We start from the raw sequence: 22,099 nt of genomic DNA, 5'->3' as shown, positions 1-22,099 counted from the left end.
TTTTTTTTTTTTTTTTTTTGCATTTTTTGGCCTTTTTTTTTGCCTTTTCTGCCCTTTATTGCCTTCTATTTTTTTGCCTTTTTTGCCTTTTTTTTTGCATTTTTTGCCTTTTATTTTTTTTCCCCCCCACTTTTCCCCTGTTTTTGCCCTTTTTTGCCACTTTTACCTTATCACACTTGCATCCCACACCCCCTAATCCCCAAGCCCACAGAGGAACGAGTTCCTTCACCCATCCCCGGCTCCTCGGGCTGGATCCTCCTGCCCTGCCAGCCCTTCCCGGTGTTCCCAGGGCGCAGTTTCCCTGCTCCAAACCCCCTCCACGAATCCAGGACCGCATCCCTCTCGCTTCCAACCCTTTCCCGGTGCCCGGCGGGATTCATGGCCACGTCTGGGTGGTTTGTTTGGGGCCGGAGCAAACAGGCGGTAATTTTACACCTCGGCTCGCTGCTGGCGCCAAGGTGAAATGCTTGGCTGGGATCGAGACGAGCAGGAAGGAATTGGGGGAAGTGGCTTCATCCGCCCCTAATGACTCCGGGATTAATGGACAGGCTGGATTTGGCTCTCGGGACCCGCGCAGGGACGAGGCGCTGGGTGGGCTGAGTGATGGAAAATGGATTTTCATGGGAAAATCGGGGGAAATCCATCGGCAGGGCAGGATCGGTGGCCCAGGATGGCTTTGGGGCCGTGCCGGCCGCCCCCATCCCTCTCCATGTGCATCCCACAGATCACATCCAGCCCTCCCTTGCTGGCAGACGGCTCTGGAGCATCCAGAGGCTTGGATGAGGCTCCTAAATCACCCTGCGGGTGCTCCCCCAACAAAACCTCTTGCTGAGCCTTCCTGGAGCCTTTTTGGGGCTTTTCCCAGCAGCATCCAGGAGAGATCAGACCCTTCCCGAGGGGATCAGACCCTTCCCGAGGGGATCAGAGCCTTCCCGAGGGGATCAGGCCCTTCCCGATGGGATCAGGCCCTTCCCGAGAGGATCAGACCCTTCCCAGGGGGATCAGGCCCTTTCCAAGGGGATCAGACCCTTCCCGAGGGGATCAGACCCTTCCCAAGGGGATCAGGCCCTTCCCGAGGGGATCAGGCCCTTCCCAGGGGGATCAGGCCCTTCCCAAGGGGATCAGGCCCTTCCCAAGGGGATCAGGCCCTTCCCGAGAGGATCAGACCCTTCCCAGGGGGATCAGACCCTTCCCGAGAGGATCAGACCCTTCCCAAGGGGATCAGACCCTTCCCAGGGGGATCAGACCCTTCCCGAGGGGATCAGACCCTTCCCAGGGGGATCAGACCCTTCCCGAGGGGATCAGACCCTTCCCAAGTGCTTCCCAATGCTCTGGGCCGGATCATTCCGGCAGGGAGCTGCCCCCGGGGAATTTCTGGGGAGAAGCCTGAGAGGATCCATCACAAGCGGCCATAAATCACCGGCCCCTTCGGGCGGGGGGTTAATCCCGTTACAGCTCCGCGGGGCCATTACTCCTCTTTTTAACCAGGTTAGGTGAAACCGGGAGAAAGCCGCTCCCGGCCTCTGGCGGGATGGAACGGGAGGATTTCCATGGCAAGTATCGGATGGAAGTATCGGGTTTCGGGAGCTATCGCTGGGATGCATCAGGAGCCCGATGCGGCGTCCGAGCAGCATCCGAAGCTCTGGAAACTCGACTCCGCCTGCCAGGAGCGCCAATACCCCCCCAAGAGCTTCAGTCCCGCCAGGTTTTGGGGTTTAAGCGGTCAAGAGGGAGGGAATAATGGGAATATTGACGTTGGGAATATTAGGGGTGTAATGGGGATAAAGGGAGTGAGGAGCGAGGTGGATGCGCAGGGGCTGCAAGCACAGAGCTGCGTGTGGGCACCTGCGAGGAGTTTGGGGATGCTTTGATGCAGCTGGAATGAAACTTAAAAGGGTCTTTTTCTACATCCTCGGCTTCTTCCCAGCTACTTTCTGTCCTTTTCCGTCAGCGGAATAAAACAAAAAGTGCAGAAAACGGGAGTGAGAAGGAGCTGCAGGGGGATGAGGGGAAGGAGATTCTCTCCCCAGGGCTTTCTAATAAACATCAGGGGAAGGAGCAGAAAAAGGTGCTTTGATTCAGAATCTGCGGGATAAAAATATGGAACTTTAGAGGGTTTTTATGGAGAATCTGCTTGGTGGCTCTGGGGTCTTCCCTGCCCTGCTGGGTGTCAGGACATCCTGGTGAACCCCCAAACCGGGGCGGGCTCTCATCTCCTGTGCTCCATTTAATCTCTTTTTTCCCAGTTTTTCCATTTTGAGCACTTCCCCCCTGCTCTCCATCACTGCTCCCTCCGACTGGTTTCGTCCCCCATTTTGTGGGGGTATATCGCCATTTTTTAACCAATTATTCCTGGATTTTTTAGGAGCGGTTGGAATCAGGGGGATGAAGTGGAGACAGCTGCTGCTCCAGCGATTTCTGCTCCCAGGGCTTTGGGATGGACTCAAACTCCAGTGCAGAGCCCTGGCTCGAATCGTGAGCCAGCAGTGCCCTCTGCTTGGCCAGCCGGGATGTGCAGCTTTGCTTCTCCTCCCAATCCCAAACCTGAGGATTGGAAAGGTGGAAAAACCCCCGCTGTGCTCCTCCAGCGCCGCGGTTAAAGCGCAGCGGGGCAGGGACGGCTGCGAGCAGCAACTGGGGATTTTTGGGGCTTTGCTGTGTCACGGGAGATGAAATCCAGGCGGGATTCAAAGCGCTCTGAGCAGGCTCCGAGTTCTTTTTAGCCGGGATTATTTCCGTGAAGCCTCATCAATAATTCAGCTTCCCCCGGCGCTGGGGGAGGGAGGAGACTGGAACTCAGAAAACCGCGGGTTTTGGGCTTGGCTCTCGCTTTTCCTGAGGAGCAGCTGGCGGGAGCATCCCGGCTCCTGCCCCTGGGAGCCTCTGGTTTGCAGCAGGCAGGCGAATTTCTGCCTCTGTGCCCTTTCCAGCGTTGCTGTACTGGGCTGTGCTGGGCTGTGCTGGGCATCACTGGGCTGTGCTGGGCTGTACTGGGCATCACTGGGCATCACTGGGCATCACTGGGCATCACTGGGCTGGGCTGTGCTGGCCATTACTGGGCATTTCTGGGCTGTCCTGGGCATCACTGGGCTGTGCTGGGCTGTGCTGGGCTGTACTGGGCTGTACTGGGCTGTACTGTGCATTACTGGGCTGTACTGGGCTGTACGGGGCTGTACTGGGCTGTATGGGGCTGTACTGGGCTGTACTGGGCTGTGCTGGGCATTACGGTGCTGTACTGGTTTATACTGGGCTGTACTGGGCATTACTGAGCTGTGCTGGGCTATACTGGTCTATAGTGGGCATTACTGGGCTCTACGGGGCTGTACTGGGCTGTACTGGGCATCACTGGACATTACTGGGCTGTGCTGTGCATTACTGGGCTACACTGGGCTGTACTGGACTGTACGGGGCATTACTGGGCTGTGCTGGGCATTACGGTGCTGTACTGGTTTATACTGGGCTGTGCCGGGCATTACTGAGCTGTGCTGGGCTATACTGGTCTATACTGGGCTGTATGGGGCTGTGCTGGGCTATATTGGTCTATACTGGGCTGTATGGGGCTGTGCTGGGCTATACTGGTCTATACTGGGCTGTATGGGGCTGTGCTGGGCTGTACTGGTCTATACTGGGCTGTATGGGGCTGTGCTGGGCTGTACTGGTCTATACTGGGCTGTATGGGGCTGTGCTGGGCTATACTGGTCTATACTGGGCTGTATGGGGCTGTGCTGGGCTATACTGGTCTATACTGGGCTGTATGGGGCTGTGCTGGGCTATACGGGGCTGTGCTGCGCTGTATGGGGCTGTGCTGGGCTGTACTGGTCTATACTGGTCCATACTGGGCTGCTCAGGGGTCACTGCGGTGCCGGGGCTGAGGCCCTGAGCACAGCCTCGCCCCGTGGAGGGCCCTGCTGGGCGGCCCCTTCCCAGCATTTGGAGCCGGGAGCGGGAGATTCCCGGCTGTATTTGGGGATTTAACGGCATTTCCCAACCTGGAGCATCCCGTGATCCCATTCCTGGATGGTTCAGCCCGATTTTTCCTGCTTTTTTCCTCTTTTCCCCCAAATCAGGCCTGGAAGCTGCCAGGTGCAGCCTCATCCTCCTCTGCCTGGGTGGGTGTAGAGGGAGGAGCCTGGAGCAGAATTCCCTCATCTTCGTGTTTTCTGGGATTGATCCCAATTCCCAGGGAGGATTTCAGGTTGGGGAGGAGGGGGGGGTGTGGTGGGAGCCGGTGAGGGAGGGAAGGAATGGGGAGATTCCAGAGGGGAGAGGTGGGAAAAGGAAGGAACAGGGAGATTCCAGAGGGGAGAGGTGGGAAAGGAAGGAACAGGGAGATTCCAGAGGGGAGAGGTGGGAAAAGGGAAGGAACCGAGAGATTCCAGAGGGGAGAGGTGGGAAAAGGGAAGGAACCGAGAGATTCCAGAGGGGAGAGGTGGGAAAAGGGAAGGAACCGAGAGATTCCAGAGGGGAGAGGTGGGGAAAGGAAGGAATCGGGAGATTCCAGAGGGGAGAGGTGGGAGCAGGGAAGCTCCGGGAGCTGTGGCGCGGCGGGGACACGGAGCCTGCGGTCAGCAGATGGCACAAGAGCCGTGGCTGAGCGGCTGGAAAAAAAAAAAAACCTTGGATAAAAGCCTTGGATCACCCTGCAGGGCCGAGCGCGGGTTCTTTCCAACCTCGCCCGTGTCTCCTGGAGATTCCCGGCAGGAAAACGGGTTGGAGTATCCCAAACTCCTGATGGGAAAGCCACCTCAGAGGGTGGTGAGGGACTGGGATGGAATTCTCAGAGAATCCGTGGTTTCCTCATCCCTGGAAGTACCCAAGGCCAGGCTGGACGGGGCTTGGAGCAGCCTGGGACAGTGGGAGGTGTCCCTGCCCTGGCAGGGCTGGCACTAAGTGGGATTTAAGTTCCCTTCCCACTCAAACCATTCCAGAATTCCATGATCCTGGGATTTTGAAGCCATGGCAGACATGCTGGGATTTGCTTCCCGCTCCGGAACTCCGGCCCCATCTGTTGGGTTTGGGCTTTGTTTGGCTCTGGGTTTGTTTTTGTTAAAAAGGGGGATTTACTTCCATTGAGGGAAGATCCCTTGGATTCCGGCCTCAAAACGGAACTGGAAATGTCTGGATTCAATCAGCCCCTAAACCCAGCAGAGCTGCTGCATTCGTGTCTCTCTGATGTCCTCTGGAGATGCCCCACGCTGAAATCCCAGGCAGGATCCCGCTTCGATCCCAACCCAGCATTCCCAGGGCAGCGGAAATGCCTCTGGAGTTCTCAGCTACCACCTGGCCGAGATTTCCTATTTGTCCCTCTCCCCACCCTTCAAATCCATCCCCGGGCTGGGAGCACCTTCCTGACCGGGCTGGGAGATGCCCGAGGCCGCTGGACGTCACCCCGAACAGCCCAGGTGGGGCTGGGCCTTGCTGGAATTGAATTTAAACTCCCAAAAATTAAAAAAATTTCTTCAATTCATTTAAAAATCCTTTAGATTAATTAAAAAAAATTTTAAAAGCCATGGCTCCGAGGGGGAGCTGGGATTTTCCAAAGGCTGCCAAGAGGAAGAGGCTCCTTCGGACCACAAGGGCGGGAGTTGGGTCTGTCAGGGGCTGGAAACTCCTCCACGAGATTCAGGAATTTATCCACAGGTTGTGGATGGCTGGGAGAGCTGGAGCATCCCAAGAATTCCAAACTGGGATTGTGTCTCCTGTCCCACGTGGACATGGATGAAATTCCCTCAGGCTGCAGCCGTGTCCAAATTCCATTTGTGGGATAAACACAAATCCTGGTGTTTGCACCCACTGCTGCCTCTGTCGCATAGGGAACAACTCAAATTCCACTCCCGTAGGATTTTCCCTCCCCACATTTTATAAATTTTGCCCAATTCGGGGCTTTAGGGGCACCAAAACACCACAGGCAGCAATTCTGAGGCACCTGCACATCCCTCACTTCAAAGGTGAAGCCCTGGGATGGAATTCCCAGAGAAACCGTGGCTGCCCCATCCCTGGAAGTGCCCAAGGGCTGGGAAATCTCTCCCAGCCCCACAAACCTTCTCCTGCTCTCCTTTGGGATGGGGAAGGGCTGGAGCAGCGTCCCGGCCCTGCCAGGGGGGGAGAGCTGGGTGACAAATGGGACCCTCCAGGGTGACAAATGGGACCCTCCAGGGCCACCCCACATCCCAAGGGCAGAGCGGGGGGAGCTCAGCTCACTTAAAAGGCTTTTAAAAATACCCCAAAGTTTCTTTCTTTATTTAAAAACCCCTTGAGAGAGCAGCTGCCTCCCATGAATGCCGACAATCTCCGCTGGGATCTATCTTTAGAGCGCTGCCAGCAGCGCTGGGTGACGTCCGGCTGCTCCTGGAACCAGCCGGGAATGCAGCGGAGCCTCCCGGGAGGAGCAGAGCCAGGGGGAAGCCAAAAATCCCATTATCCCCCCCGGATTTTGGGGTGGGATTGGTGAAATCAGCCCTTGGTCGTCTGCTCGCGCTGAAATGTGAACTTTGGTGACCCCAGAGAGAGGTTTTTGGGGAGAGGGTGAGGATGGGCTGGGATGGGGATGTGGATCCTGGAGGAGCTTTGCTGCCTCAGTTTGGGGTGTCCCAATCCCATTTTTGGGGACGTTTTGGGTGGATTTGGTGAAATCAGCCTTTCCTTGCCTGCTTGCTCTGAAATGTCGTTTTTGGTGACCCCAGAGAGTGTTTTTTTGGGAATGGGTGAGCACAGGGCCGTGTTCCCAGCAGGAATGGGGATGTGGATCCTTGAGGAGCTTTGCTGGCTCCATTTGGGGTGTCCCAATCCCATTTTGGGGTGTTCCAATCCCATTTTGGGGTGTCCCAATCCCATTTTGGGGCCGTTCCCAGCCCAGTTTGGTTCCTTGCTGCCCAGTGCCACCCCAGTAGCGGGACTGGGACGCGCGGGGTGAGGGGTGGAGTCCCAGGGGCTGAAGGAGCCCCACAAGGGCTGGCAGAGATGAGGCTCTGCCCCAACCCATTCCCGCTCCTCCCTGCCTGGAATCCCAGCTGGAATCCGGCCATGCCCGATTTTTGGGTGCCCTCCTTCGGTGCAAGCACAGCTTCCCTCGGGCAGGAAATGTTTGGGAATGTGGTTGGGACAGGGAGCTGAGCTGGTGGAAATCTGGGATCACAGCAGACGTGATGGAAGAACAAGAAATCCAAGGGAACACCTGGATTCTTCTGGAATTGTTCAGATTTATTTAATTTTTTTTTTTAATGGAATTATGGGTTTATTTGTATTTATTATTTATATTTTTTTATCTCATTTGTTATAGTACATATTCTGTATTTTATATATTCTATATGTCATATTCTATATATTTTTATTTTTATATAGTTTTATAATTTTTATTATATAATTTTATTTGTATTATTTTAAAATTTTTATTATATTTATATTTCCTATATTTTATATTTCCTATATAATATTTTATATTTTATTTTATTTGTTTTATTTTATTTTATTTATTTTTTATTTTATTTTTATTTTATTTTTATTTTATCTTATATATTTATTCCTAGTATTTTATTTCTATTATTTATATAATTTTATTATATTCTGTATTGTATACAGAATAGATATGTAATATATTTTTCATTTTACATTATTTTATATTTATATATTTATAGTTTTCTATATTTTATATTTTTATAAAATTTATATGTGTTATAGTTTATATAAAATGGAAGCGGTTCTAAGGAACACCCGTAAAGCAAACAACAGCTCAGAAAATGATTAAAAAGCCCCCAGAAAACTTCCAGGATTAATTATCAGCGCAGGAATAAAAATAAATAGCTGGGCTCTTCCTGCTGGATCCGACACTGAATTCCCGCTGGAGAGCTGGATCCTGCTGGGATTTGGGCACGGCTGAGGATTTTATGGAGCTGAGGATTCCTCCAAACCAAACAGCCCATCCTGAGAGGAGCAGGGATTTGTTTTCCCCTCCGAGCCTGAAGGAAAAACAACCCTGGAGGAAAAGCCACGGAACCAAGTGGAATTTTCCCCCGGTTTGAGAAAACTGGGAAGAGAATTCTCCACCAAATGATTTTTTTCCTCTCTAAAAAAAACGCCAGCACCAATTTGGGTTTGTGTGTTTGGACCCACAGCATCCATGTGGAGCAGGGGAAAGGCTGGAGAGGGAAACAGGGATGCGCAGGAACCAGGGCTCATCCTTTGGAGCCACAATCCAGGTTTTCCTGGACTTTCACTCGGCTTAAAAATTGAAACCAAGGAGGGAAAACAGACAAAACCTCCCCGTCTGTGTGGAAATAATTCCATCCCCCATGAGCTCAGACAGGTTTTGCTGGTTTTTCCAGCTGGGCCTGGAATAAAACTCCCGAGTTTCTCGCAGGTATTTGTGCCTGAGGTTCTCCAACCTCTCCGGCGGGATCCGGGGGGGGGTCACAGAAAACCTCTCTGATGGCCTTTCCAACATCGATTTTGGCTTTTTTGGGGAGGAATCAGCCTTGGAAAATCCAGCTTTGTGCGCTGGATCATCTGCGCATCATCGAGCCCAGATTTCCTTTTCCAGAACTTTTTTCTTCATCACTGAGCTGGAATTTCCTTTTCCAGGACTATTTTCCTCTTAGTTTTTCCACCACGGATCCTGGTTTGATCCGACCCCTCTGCACTGACCTAAACGTGTCCGTTTTATTCCCAACTCTGAAAAAGTTGTTGAAATTCTGGAACGTTGGGGGCTCCAAGTGGAAACATCTGAGGGAATTTCCAATAGCGTCAATAATGATGTCAATATTAATATCAATATCAATATCATAAACGTGGCTACTAACATTAATATTATGGTCATAGAAACATTAATATTAACATTAATATCATCGAAATCAATATTAATCTTAAAATTAAGATCGCTATTGATATCAACGTTAATATTAGTATTAATATGCTGCAGCAGGAGTGAAAATAGTGATGATAATGATGATGATGATGATGATGATAATGATGATGATGATGATAATGATAATGATAATGATAATAATAATTATGCAACACTAACAGTGCAGGGGGTGGGATGAGTTGTTCTTTAAGGTCTTTCCAACCCAAACCATTCCATGATTTTACAACAAGAGATCTTTTATTAATCCAATTATATTCCTAATATTTATTCTTACACCCTCACGTGACGGGGAAAATGATTTTTTAAACTTTTGGAGCACGAAATCGGCATTAATCTCCCGCTTTTCCTCTGCTGATTATGAAACTTTATTTTGCTCTTCCACTGGAAATCCGAGCTTTCCTGACGGAAGGGAATGCACATGGAAATCACGGATCCAGGGGTTTTATTTCCCTGCAGTGGCGTTGCAGCTGCGTTCATTAAAAAGTGGTTCTGCCTTAATTAGCAGGGGGAATGAAACGCAATTACCGGGCCGGGCCAGTGCCAAAGGATTTATTAAACAGCCAGAGGAGATGGGAGAGCTCTGATTCTCAATCCAAGGAAAATAATCCAAGGAAAATCCAACATTTTTATCCTGCTGGCGCCACAACCACCAGCCCAATAAAGACTCGGACACCAAAACCCCTTAAATTGGACATTTTATTTCATGGCAGAAGAAAATCCAACGTAGGCTTCATTAGGTTGTGCATCTTTAATTATAAAAATAAGCAAAGAAAATAACTTGCCTCTCTCTCTCCTGGCTATGATATGTCTCAAATAACCTTTAACGAACGCACGGAGCTTTACAAATGTCATTTAAACAATAAATAAGGACATATACCAGATATGCTCACTGCTTATTCCAGTACTCAGCAAGAAAAAAAAAATAAACAACCCAAAACCCACCCCCCTCCAAAAAAAAAAAAAACCAAACCAACCCAAACTCTCTCCCTTTTCCCTTTTCTAGGTCTCTTTAAATTATAAATACAAATAACGCAGATTTAGAATGGCACGACAACATCTAAAGTGCAAACAAATCGCGACGAGATTCATGCAAACCGTCCCAGAGAAGCCCCTCCCCGCCCCCGAGAGAAAATCCCCACGTGAGACTAAAAAAATCAAGCATCGGAGATGAACTCCGAGGTGAAATTGCTGGACTTGGTCGTGGGGATCCTTCCCCATCCCAAGGGATCTCTCACACCTCAATCCAAACCGTTCCATCCTTCCCCAGGGATGGGAAGAGCCTCTCCTGCCTCCAAATCCCCTCTCCCGGGCAGGCAGTGCCCAGCTCAGGTGAGGGGAGGGAGGAGTGTTCCCAAATTCCTTCCTACTCCTTCACAGGGACAAAAGTGGCCTCAAAGCAGCTCAAAAATTGGGAATTGTGGCTCTTTGGGGCACGGCAGAGCCTTGGTTGGATTCCCTGGGAATTCCCTGTGGCACCACAGCAAATCCCGCCAGGGGGAATCATTTTCCCACTCCTCTTCCCACCCATATTCAGGAGAAAAAGTTTAAATCACTACTGGAAAGGGAAATTTAAGGATGGCACCCCCAAAAAAGATGGGATTGGGAGGTCCAAGGCTTCTCCCCGGCCCCAAATCTGCTTTAGGCAACTTCTTTGGGGTTCCAGAGAAACGGGTGGGTGGAGAAGCTGCTTTCCATGAGGAATATCCATCCCCATGGAAGGCGGGGGCTGCCAGGTGTCCTGGGAGAGCTCGTGGAAGATTTGGGAATTCCCAGTGGGTGCTCGGGAGCACTGGCAGAGCCTCCCAGGTGGGGTCTGGCCACTGCCCCAAGGCAGGGAAGGAGTTTCTGTGACCAATTCCCAAACAGGAGCAAGGACTGGATGCACAAAGCCCAGCGGAATTCCCTGGCTCCCAACAGCTGTGGGGTGGGAAGTTAGGGATGCGCCCCTGGGATCAATTCCTAAATATAACCCCAAATTCAGGGTTGGGATATTCCAGGAGCTTTTGGCTTTCACCTCTCAGAACTTCTTTGTGTCGGCCTCTCAATCCCTGCCTGATTTAGGAAGGAGCAACTTCGCATCTTCCTTGCCTTGGATGGCTCCGTTCGGAGTATCCCAAAAAAATTTCAGAATTCTGACCCTCCACCAATGTCAGCAACATTTTTTTGCTGCTTCCAATTCTCTGCCAGCACTTTTGGGCTGTGTTTCGTGAAGACAGCAACCTCTGAAACGCTGCCACGGCATCTGGTTTCAATATTTTAGCAGCAGGTTCTGGTTTAAAGGCTTTGTGGTTTTCCAAACAACACGAGAAAATGAAGTTCTATTGCTTCAGGTCTCCGAAAGAAAAGGAGATCCCTCCTTTATCAGCTCTCCAACGAGCCAAGGAAGAGTCACCCACCCTGCAGAGACTCCAGGGGATGGATTTGGGATTGGCCTGGCGGATCCCACACCACAAAGGGGAATTTTTGGCTCACCACAGCCTGGCTATGGGGGGGAGCGGGTTTGGGGTCTCCCAGCTCTGCTCCTCTTCCCAGAGCCCGCTGAGGAGGATGGAGGAAAGGCAGCTCCCAGAGTGCTCATTCCATGTCCTCAGCTTTCCTGCTGGAGCTTGAGAGAATGGAAGGATTTTCCCTGCCTTTCCCCAGAAATCCGAACGGGAGCTTTGCCCTGTGAGATTCCCAAAGTGTCTTGATAATTCCTGAAATTCCCAGCATGGGTCTAAGTGCATCTCCCGGCAGCCCTGCGGAGACAGGACTGACCAGCCTGAACTTGGGTTTTTTATGGAATTGTCCTCAATTTTAGCTCTGAACGGCTGTTCCTGGCCCTGCAATTCCTGACCGAAACCTTTCCCCTCTTCTTTTCTAAAAAGGCCACGGAGTAGGACGTGAACTCTGGACTACGACAGAGATGCTGCTCCCAGGAAGAACAAAACGAATCAGGAAAGAGCTGGCTTACAAAATTGAGTTTAGGCAATAAAGTTATTCTGTTCTGCTCCTGTGAAGCAGACTCTGGTGGAGTTTATGTACAGTACAGACAGATTTCAGCACTATTTATACCACAGTTAGAGCAAGGCCTTTAATACTCTAATCTTAAGACAGGCTTTGTTTCTGTTAGGCTTCGTTTAAAGCTTTAGGCAGTTAAATACAGTACAGAGATGTGAGCTTTGAAATACAACGCACGATTATGGGACCTCCTGACCAGCTCCAGCCACAGCCTGGCACCTCTTGCAATGGTGGAACACGTCCCTCTCCTGCTTTTGGGGTTTGTGGGGTGGTTTGAACTCATTTTGTGCCGTGGTGCCAGGTCCTGGCGACTAAAACCATCCAGCGAGTTTGGTAAATCCGGGTTTAAACGTGTTCACAGAGCTCTGCTGGAAGGATCGGGACTAAGGGTGACACTACAGGACCAGGAAGGTGACATTCATGTTCGTCCGTGGCCAGCACAGATTCATGACATGAGTTCCACGGATAATTTTAGGATGTGCGAGAGTTTTTAGTGCATCTCTCGTCACCCGCAGGAGAGGAGCGGCTCCTCCCCTCGGTGCCGAATCTCCAGGCCTGGGTGGTGTCAGCACAACAGTTTGGGACAAACCTTGGCCTCCCAAACTTCAGAGTTTGGTGTCCAAAGGCCCAACCAATGCAGGGAGATACTTAAGACGACGACTTTTTGGGATGACTGATTTTTTGTGGGGAAGAGCAGAGACGGAGCCGTTTGGCTGGCGGGAAAGCCGCGACACCGAACACAGACCCATGCAGAAGTTTTGTTCAAGAGGAACGGAAAAGACGAACGAACTAAACGAGCCCGAAGGAACTAAACCCAGCTCCCGGGGGTGAAAATACCGACAGTCCACTGGCTTTGGGTGCAGCACTCTCCTAGAGCAGAGCCCTCAGCTTTGGTCGTGCTCGGCCTCCCCCACCCCTGTCAGGCGCGCTCGGCGGAGCCGCGCTTGGCGTGGGCCGGCGCGGAGCCCTCACCTCGCAGGTTCCTGAGGAGCAGCTTCAGCTTCTGCGGCTCCGAGATCCTCCTGCGCAGGAGGTCGGCGCGGGGGTGGCCCTGGGCGCAGTGGTCGCTCTGCAGCAGGTGGAACAGGCTGGCCATGTTGGGCCCGATCTTCTCCATCAGGCTGTCCTTGATGGTGCTCACGGTCTCGTCGTCGCACTCCAGCAGGCTCCTCACCAGTTTGTTGTAATACCTGCGGCAGAGGGACCCCGTTAGCCCCACGGTGTCACCGAGCCAGGTGACCAAACCGCGAGAATCAGGATTCTTAACTCATCCAGGGCAGGTTTGGAGTTGATTTCTGGCGGTGTTGTCATGGAATTTTTAGGGTTGGGAAAAGCCTCCAAGACCAAGCCCAACCTTGCTGCCACTGCATCCAAGCACCTTGGGCATGGCAGTGCTGTGCCCCTGGCACAGGGAAGGAAAACCATCGCCAAAATTCGGGTTGCATTGCCCTAAATGAGCAGCTGCCACAGCTGTGGGAGGTGAGGGAGTGGGCACAGTGGGTTTGGAGTGATCCTGGTGGATCCGGAAGGGAAAAACGAGGAGCTGAGAGATGCAGAAATGGGATAAGGGTGTGTTTGACTCTCTGCTAAACACCAGAGTTCCTGGAGCGTTGGGAAGGGAAATAATTGGTGTTCCTGACAGATCCCTGCCGGGATCCCAGCCTGGCTTGGCCTCTGCTCTGAGCAGAACTGTGTCAGATCCATCCCTGTGGCACCATTCCCCCTTTTCCCTCTCCCTCCTTTCCCTGCACAGCCCTTACAAGCACCAGAAGAGGGAGAAGCAGCTCAGTCCCAGCCTGGCAGATCCACAGATTCCCCTGGGACACATCTTTAGGACACACAATCCATTGTCACTTCCAAGCCCACCATGCATGAAATCCCAAGCGAGGCTTCCCCTGCCCCTCTCCAGCTGCACCTTCCCCTTCCAGCAGCCCTGGGCACAAATTCCTTGTTCCAGGAGCAGCCAGGAAATGATGCTGCTCTGCATTCCCAGCCCTGCTGAGGGTTCCTCCAAGGAAAGCTCCTTCCCGGGGCCCAGCACAGCCCCAGCAGCACGGCTGGGAGAGCACCCGGCACCTCACTGCCCCAGGGAACATCTTCCCAGGGAGAGAAAGTTGGGAAAAAGAGTGGCAGTCCCACGTTTGCTGGGATTTCTGCCTGAAAGGACGTCGGGGAACTTATTTTAAGCACTTTAAGGTCACAGTGACATTTTTCCACAGGAGCAGAGAGGAGAATAACCTGCAGGTGGAGGAGGGGAAGGAAGAGGGAAATGAGAGTTCCCATTCAAAGTCCTTTCCCAACTCTCAGCTCTGCCCTTTGGAGCAGCCAGGGGAGGTCAGGTGAGGTCAAAGCCTGAGCTGCACAAAAGGACCAGGCTCTGGCTCGCTGTGAGCCCGGCTCAGCAGGGCTGGGAGCGAGGTCTGAAGTGCTGATGAGCAAAGCTGAGCCAGCCACACACCCAGCTTAAACCAGGGCCAGACACAGAGCCCATCCAGCCCCGCGGTTTCCAGGCTGGAGCTGCACTCGGACACTTTCCCAGAGCCCGCCGGGAGCTGGGCTGTGACCAGAGCTTTTCCTCCCCTGCTGCTCCAGCCCCGAGATTAAATCACAGGAAGATGCAATGACCTTTAACTACTTCCCCTCAGGCCCAGGCCAAGTGACACATTCTGATCCCGCAGCTCTGCTGGGCCAGGGGCTGGGAAAGCAGGATGCTTCAGGAGCCCACTGTAAACTGGGAGCTGGGAAAGCAGGATGCTTCAGGAGCCCACTGTAAACTGGGAGCTGGGAAAGCAGGATGCTTCAGGAGCCCACTGTAAACTGGGAGCTGGGAAAGCAGGATGCTTCGGGAGCCCTCAGCATAAACTGGGATCTGGGAAAGCAGGATGCTTTGGGAGCCCTCTGTAAACTGGGAGCTGGGAAAGCAGGATGCTTCGGGAGCCCTCAGTGTAAACTGGGATCTGGGAAAGCAGGATGCTTCAGGAGCCCTCTGTAAACTGGGATCTGGGAAAGCAGGATGCTTCAGGAGCCCTCTGTAAACTGGGATCTGGGAAAGCAGGATGCTTCAGGAGCCCTCTGTAAACTGGGAGCTGGGAAAGCAGGATGCTTCAGGAGCCCTCAGTGTAAACTGGGATCTGGGAAAGCAGGATGCTTCAGGAGCCCTCTGTAAACTGGGATCTGGGAAAGCAGGATGCTTCAGGAGCCCTCTGTAAACTGGGATCTGGGAAAGCAGGATGCTTCAGGAGCCCTCTGTAAACTGGGAGCTGGGAAAGCAGGATGCTTCAGGAGCCCTCAGTGTAAACTGGGATCTGGGAAAGCAGGATGCTTCGGGAGCCCTCAACTCAGAGCTGGGAAAGCAGGATGCTTTGGGAGCCCTCAGCTTGGAGCTGGGAAATCCTGCTGCCTTTGTTCCTCACCGTGTCACAATATCCTCTGCCTCGGGCCGGGGGAGGAGTTCCCCCGCCTTGGGACAGAGCTCCAGGGCTTGGTCCTCTCAGAGGAGCATCCCCAGCACTGCCCGGGCGTCCCCATGTCCCCCTCCGAGGCTGTTTCACTCCACAATCCATCAGTTCAACCCGGGAATGTCACAGAGCTGCCTGCTCCTCTCCCAATCCTCTTTCCTATTTCCTTGGGGGAAGAGGCAAAAGACACACAGGTTTCATTTTTACCTCCCCCCAGTATAATTTTGCCTTCCCACAGGTGCCGTTTGCTGGATAGACAAGAAAAAATTTCTCCGTCTACAGCAGAGTTTTCTGCAACAGGAAATGGATTTCCATGATCCTTGTGGGTCCCTTTCAGCTCTGGATATTCTGGGATTCTTGGAATAAATTTCTGCTGGTTGATACAACATAAAATATATTTAGCACCCGCACACCTGTCCCGGGACAGGTCTGGAGGTCTGGGATGCTTCTGGATCCAGTCAAAGCCATCCCAGAGGAACCGAGGCTTTGGCCACAGCCAACCCCAGTCCCAGAGCAGCCGGCTCTGTTTGCACTCCAGTCCTGGAGCTTATTTACTCCAACTGCTCCAAAAGGTCCCTTTTATCCCAATCACAAGACTCAGCACTGATTGTTCCAGGATTTGGAGGAAGAAATCCCTGCCCTTGCAGCGTGACTGCGCAGACTGCAGCAGCTCCTGAAGCCTCCGTGTCCCCTTGTCCTTGGAGGACGGGGACAGGGCAGTCCCTGCTCAGAGCAAGGTGCCAGGCAGCAGCGTGACATCCCTGTCCCTGCAGGCAGGAGGAACAGGAGACAGCCCCAAACCAGACCAGGGAGAGCCCCAGAAATGAGAAACACAGGATGGTGGCACAGCGGGGTTATACAGGGTCGGCTTTGCTGGTTCCTTTGGCTCTTCCTAGGTTTTTGTAGCAGTTTGGTGACTTGGAGGACAAGGACTCATTTTCCAGGTGCCACATAAATGCCAGGAAGGGGATGGCTGTGGTGTGGGAATGAGGTGGCAACAGATGGAGAAGGCCAGGCTGGACAGAGCTCTGAGCAAGCTGGGACAGTGGGAGGTGTCCCTGTCCTTGGCAGGGGTGGGATGAGATGGGGTTTAAGGTCCCTTGCAACCCAACCCATTCCATGATTCCATGGTTCTCTGAGCGGCTCTGAAGTGCTCAATGTGCCAGAGATGCCGAATTAATCAACCTGATTTGGGATCATTGACCATCGTACTGCACTCAGACCACAAAAATTAACATTTAAACAAACTCCCGGCTTTGGAGTAAGGGATGTGTGGTTCATTTAATGACCCTCCTCTGGAGATGCTTTTAAATGTATTTCCCCAAAAGAGAAATTAATGTATTTCTCCAAAAGAGAAGGGAAAATGATGCTAAACTGAGCAGGGTTTGAAGAGGCAGAGAGCTTTACTGGGCAAAGCTGTTTTAGGACCTCAGCCCCTCTCCTTCCTGCCTCTGCAACTCCCATTCCCGATATTCCAAGGAAAGCCCCACGTACCGGTTCGAGAACTGGTTTGGGAGCTGCACCACCTCGGTGATGGCCTCGGGGTTGCGTTTGGCAATGCCGCACATGTCCAGCTTGCTGTAGCACTCCTCCTGCACCTCGGAGATCATCCTCTGGAACGTGGAGCACCTGCGGATGGCCAGGAACACCTTGGACGTCACCCCGTTGGCGATGCACTTCAGGCTTTCCTTCACAAAAGCTTTTCCCTGCAAACGGAAGGAAAAACACCTCAAACTGCACCAGAATTCCAGGGAATCCAACAGCAGGGGAATTCAGTTATGGATACTCCACCAGGTCTGGCTGTGTTAATTACCCTCCTGTAATTACAGGGAGTCCCTTCCCAGCACGGCAGGAAATGGGACTTGAATTTCCCAATTACTGCAGAGCTCTCTCCCAGAGCAGTTGGGATGCACCGAGCTCCTATTCCCAAAAGATTTAGGCAGTGGGAATCTTCGACCCGGGAATGCCAGGACCAGGGATGGGCCAGTTCTGCCCCACCGATCGATTTAGCATCAATTTAATGCCAGCGCTTTAACACATCTGCTTCCGACCTCGAGAGCCTTTATGAGCTTTTAAATTTCTCCTTGGGTTCGGGAGCACAGGGAACAAGGAGCTGTGCGAATTTTGGGAGGAAGGCACAGAGGAAAAGGGCTCTGGCAGGGCACAGCCCTCCAGTATGATCCCGTTTATTCTCCCCGCAGCCCCGGAGAGGCCGATCTGGCCGCGTGTTCCCGGACCCAAACGCTTCCAGCTCCCAGCCCAGCCCTGTGCCAGGTCACACAGGCAGGAGATTTATTTTGTCAGGACAACGTTTCTATTTCCTCCTGGAGAGGAAACCTCGCTCTCCGCCCCACAGAACCCTCCTTGCCAAGTCCTCACACGGAGCAGGGAGCGGGTGGAAAAAGAGCCCTGGAGGATGCGTTTGGAGCCAAAAATGAGGGCTGAGCGGAGCAGCTGAGCAGCAGGAAGGGCTGCAGGGAGGGAAGGGTTAATCCTGCCCAAAGCAGAGCTTAAATTAAGGCAGGCATTGAGCGGAGCGCTTAGCACGTGCTTTAGAACCCGCAGGGCTTGGCGGGGGCATGAAAAGACGGCTCCGATTTATTCTCGGCCGGGTTTTATTCCTGGCCGGGTTTGATTCTGGCCGGGTTTTATTCTCGGCCGGGTTTTATTCTGGGCTGGGTTTTATTCCCGTCCCCTTTGTGCCCGGGCTGTACCTGAGTGTCGAATTTAGCAGCGCTGTAGAGGAAGGACTTGCAGATGTCGTACATCCCGTCCGTGTCGCACGTGGAGTTCTCCAGGCAGGCGAAGGCGCCGCAGCCCACCTGGAGCGCGCTGTTGAGGCACCGAACCACCTCGGCTGCGGGGAGAGAGGCACGGGAATGTCAGCACATGGATACGGATCCCAGCCCGCAGCCAAATCTTTCTGGGAAAGGCAGGCTGGGCTCAGACAGCTGGAGGAGGGTGAGGCAGAGAGGGCAAAGGCGCTGCCCAAGGGAAGATGTTCCAAAATCTGCCATGGAGCCAGGCTGGGAGAGCTGGGGGTGTTCACCTGGAGAAGAGAAGGCTCCAGGGAGAGCTCAGAGCCCCTTGCAGGGCCTAAAAGCGGATTGTAAAAAAGTGGGAGAGAGACTTTTTCTACACACAGTGATAGAATAACTGGGAATGGTTTTAGGCTAAAAAAGGAGAGATTTAGGTTCGATATTAGGGAGAAATTCTTTACTTGGAGGGCAGTGAGGCCCTGGCACAGGGTGCCCAGAGAGGCTGCGGATTCCTCATCCCTGGAAGTGTCCAAGGCCAGGTTGGAGCAGCCTGGGATAGTGGAAGGTGTCCCTGCCCACGGCAGGGGTGGGATGGGATGGGACGGGATGAGCTTTAAAGTCCCTTCCAGCCCAAACCATTCCAGGATTCTGTAATTCCACAATCCCAGGATTCTACAACTCCGGGATTCTCTGAACTGAAGACACAACCAGCACCCCAAGGAACAGAAACTCCCACTACCAAACCCCACGAGGGTCACTCATGGGCGAAAAGAGGCAACACCTGAGAGTCCTTGCTCAGATGGAGACCCAAATGTCCATCACAACCCAGTTCGGACTGCAGGCATCTACATCTTTATCCCAACTCCCTCTAAAGGAGGAGGAGGGATGAGGATGGGCCCATGGAAAGCTCTGGGTGCTGAGGTCTTTGTCCAACAGGAGCAGCCTGGCAGCACCTGGCTCACAAAACCATTCCGAAAATGAGATTGAAGTGATGGCAAATGCCAACAAGTTGCAGGAAATTGCATTTCTTTTGAGGTATTTGTGCCTTTCTAAAAAGCCTGAATTACCTGCAAATGAGATTTTAGCTTGGGAGTCAATTCTCAGTACTCCAAAGATCTCGATTCAGCAGCTTGGTGCTAAAACTGCCCCCGGAGTAGCCAGAAAAGGTCATTTTTGCTGTAGATTCGGGAGATTTGGGCAGAGAAAGTTCAGGTAATGGAGCTGCCGGGGGTAATGAAAAGCCCGGAGGCAGCGGTTGGTCTGAGCACGAGGGGTATCCATGTCATCCCGGCTTTCTCCGAGCAGATCCAGAGCATTTTAACAATGAATCAGCAGAATTGCCACATGATTGCCCTGAAATTAGCCGGGATTAACCTTTCAGGCTGAGCCGAACATCTGTCCCCTCCCGTGCCTGGGCAAGGCACGTTCATTGCTTGTGCAGCTCATGTTACCAGACATTCTCGGGGAAGAAATGCAAACCCGGGGTCCCCCCTCCAGCCCCGAGCTGTGGGAAAAGCCAGGCTTTACTGGGAGAGAGCACACCTTACCCAGAGCCGAGCTGTACCTTCAAGATAATTCCTTACAACCGGGATTTTTCCCGAAAAAAAGGAGAAATAATATTAAAAAAAAATTTTTTAAAAAAATCACCCAGTTAACCCCTCGTCGTTCCGCGCTCTTGCTGACGTGCCTGAAGGGAGGAATATTTGGTAATTCATCCCCTCCCCGCTTCGCAACCTCCCCGCAGCACGAGCCAGCCCCGTAATTAGCTTTCCACAGGTTCAAATTAGAACTTCGCTCGCAGCAGGCTCAGCGTGCGCGGAGCTTTTATTGTTTTAGGCACGGTGCGAGAGGGAGACCCCACGTTTCTATAGCAACCCAATACAAAAGCAAAGCGAGCGAACACCCCGCTCCAGCGCTGCAGAGCCTTGCGGATCTAAAATAAGGCAGCTGTTAATGAGCTCCAAAGCAGAGCCTTCCTCTCTTTGCAGCGCGCTTTAAGGCAGGTTTTTAATTCCCATTGTTCCAGACAATGTCTCCAAGTTATCTCAGCGGCAAAGTCGAGACATCCAGCGCTGACCCGCCAGTTTTTTTTTTTTTTCCTCTCCGCTGTGGAAGCGAGTTTGTTAAATGTCACAAATGTATTTTTCTGTCCCAGCTGACCGACAGCGATCGGTTTGTGACAATCGCAGCGAGCAGGGGACAGTTTCTAGGTTACTGCATTCTTCCAAGTGGCGGCTCTGGCTGCCCCTCTCGGAGCAGACAGATGTTCACAGAACAATGGCTCAGTCCCAGCGCCGCGCATTTTATCAACTTCCTAAAAAGCAAGGGATTTAACACCAAAGTAGCGCTGCGATCGGGGGAGGGAGAGGGAGGCATGCAAGCAGGGAAATAAAAATGATTAAAAGTGCCCGGAACTCATCGAGGAGCTGGGGGAGGAGGGGAGAGCCGGGACTGCATCCCCACAGCGCTTCCCTGCCCCAGCTCCTACAGGAGATTCCTGCTCCAGCTCTGCACCAGCAGCTCCTGCCAGCCCTGAAAGGAACATTTGTGCTGCCAGCCGGTAAGTTTATAAGGGAAAAAACAAGGAAAAAAAAAATGAAAAAGAAGAAGAAAAATCAGCAGCAGAGAAATCGGAGACAGTTTAAGGCATCGGGGCTCCGGCTCCGAGCCCTCCTCGCTGGCGTTACCTGAGTTCTGGGCTGCCACCCGCGCTTTCCTGGGGCTCACAGAGTCATTCTGCTCAGCTTCGTAGGATGCGGATGCACTGATCAGCAGCAGCAGGAGAAAACCAGACTTTAGGAGCATTCTCTGACAAGTTTCCGCTAAGTGTGGGGTTGGGTTGGGTTTGGATTTTTTTTTTTCTTTTTTTGGGTGGCTTGGGTTTTCCCCCCCCCTCTTTTTTTTTTTTTTTTCCCCTTTTTTTTTTTTTTTTTTTTTTTTTTTTTTTGGGATGTGTGCGCCTCTCCTCTTCCACTCCGGCTTGAGCGAAGATGTGGAGCTGGATACGCGCTCGCTGGGAGGGAGGGAGGGAGGGAGCGAGGGAGGATCCTGGCGAGCCCGGGGATGAGCGCAGGGATGTGCGGAGGATCCGGGTGGCCTCTCTGGCTCCTGCTCGCTGGGGGACCGCGAGCAGCGAGGGTTTTATAGCCGCCCTTATCGGTCCCCCCCGGGCTGCGGAGCCAATCGGCGGCGCTGGGCAGAGCCAGGAGAGGACTGGACTCATTCAAGCCCCACAAAACTGCAACTTCACAGGAAGGATATTTTCCAGCCCATTAAAAAGTACCTGCCAAACAACAATGAGCGAAAAGTTCATCCTTGGAGGAGCGGTGGGAAAGGGAGGGGAGGGGGGGAGGCTTCCTATGGATGATGGAGCTCGAGGAAACGACAGCGCCGTCCTGAAGCTCCCCCACCCCACAAGAAAATCACCTGCCCTTTGGGAAAAGCTGCTCCCCATCCGTCCGGGAGCGATCCCGGGGTCAGGGCGGCTCGGGAGGGGGAAGGGGCGGCTCTAGGGGGGGCTCGGGATGGAGCTGGCAGGGATCCCTCTCGCTCCTGCCCCGGCGCTCACCTTTCCCTGCGTTCCCTGTTCATCGCCTCCCTCCTGCCCCGGCACGTGTGAGCCCCGGGACTCATCCCTGCCCCTCACGTAGGCACATGCAAATCCCCTCCCTGCCCCGAACCTCGCCGGCTGCCTCCTTATCTCCCCTCACCTGCACGATTCCCTCCATAAAATCAGGAATTCAAACCTCAGCCTCGCTTTTGCTGCGTCCCCAAACCCAGTTTTTAGGTGTTTCGTGGTTTTCCTCATTCCCCCTCTCCCTGCTCCAAACTCAATCCTGTTTTTCAGATTTCATAACGGGAGGAGGCACCCTAATGCCTGATTTAATCTCGGTTTTAATGGGCACGTAACGAGGATTAACACGCCGGAGAACTGATTGTCCCGGATCCCAGAGACAATTTCAAGCTCTGGGTGTTTCAGGGATGAAAGAAGAGCAGGGCTGTTCAGCCTTCGAGCTGAAAGG

At 52.7% G+C, this 22,099-nt stretch overlaps 1 protein-coding gene across 1 annotated transcript; it reads right to left on the bottom strand.

Annotated features, from left to right (window-relative positions):
- Positions 1-9,538: 9,538 nt before the first annotated feature.
- On the bottom strand, positions 9,539-20,973 carry STC1 (stanniocalcin 1). Its single transcript, XM_048287491.1, has 4 exons — positions 20,765-20,973; positions 18,033-18,175; positions 16,813-17,024; positions 9,539-13,050 (listed from the first exon to the last, which is right to left on the bottom strand). Exons 1-4 carry the CDS (start codon positions 20,880-20,882, stop codon positions 12,780-12,782), a joined length of 744 nt encoding a protein of 247 aa, XP_048143448.1. The 5' UTR covers positions 20,883-20,973; the 3' UTR covers positions 9,539-12,779.
- Positions 20,974-22,099: the final 1,126 nt, after the last annotated feature.

The sequence above is a fragment of the Corvus hawaiiensis genome, chromosome 27, assembly GCF_020740725.1.
Source record: "Corvus hawaiiensis isolate bCorHaw1 chromosome 27, bCorHaw1.pri.cur, whole genome shotgun sequence".
Classification (NCBI taxonomy): domain Eukaryota; kingdom Metazoa; phylum Chordata; class Aves; order Passeriformes; family Corvidae; genus Corvus; species Corvus hawaiiensis.
This window is presented reverse-complemented; position numbering and strand designations above follow the sequence as displayed.

Coding starts and splice junctions, on each gene's coding strand:
- STC1 (XM_048287491.1), bottom strand. CDS start 20,882: ATGCTCCTAAAGTCTGGTTTTCTCCTGCTGCTGCTGATCAGTGCATCC. Junction 17,025..18,032: donor CTGCTAAATTCGACACTCAG/GTACAGCCCGGG, acceptor TTCCGTTTGCAG/GGAAAAGCTTTTGTGAAGGA. Junction 13,051..16,812: donor CCAAACCAGTTCTCGAACCG/GTACGTGGGGCT, acceptor CCTCTGCCGCAG/GTATTACAACAAACTGGTGA.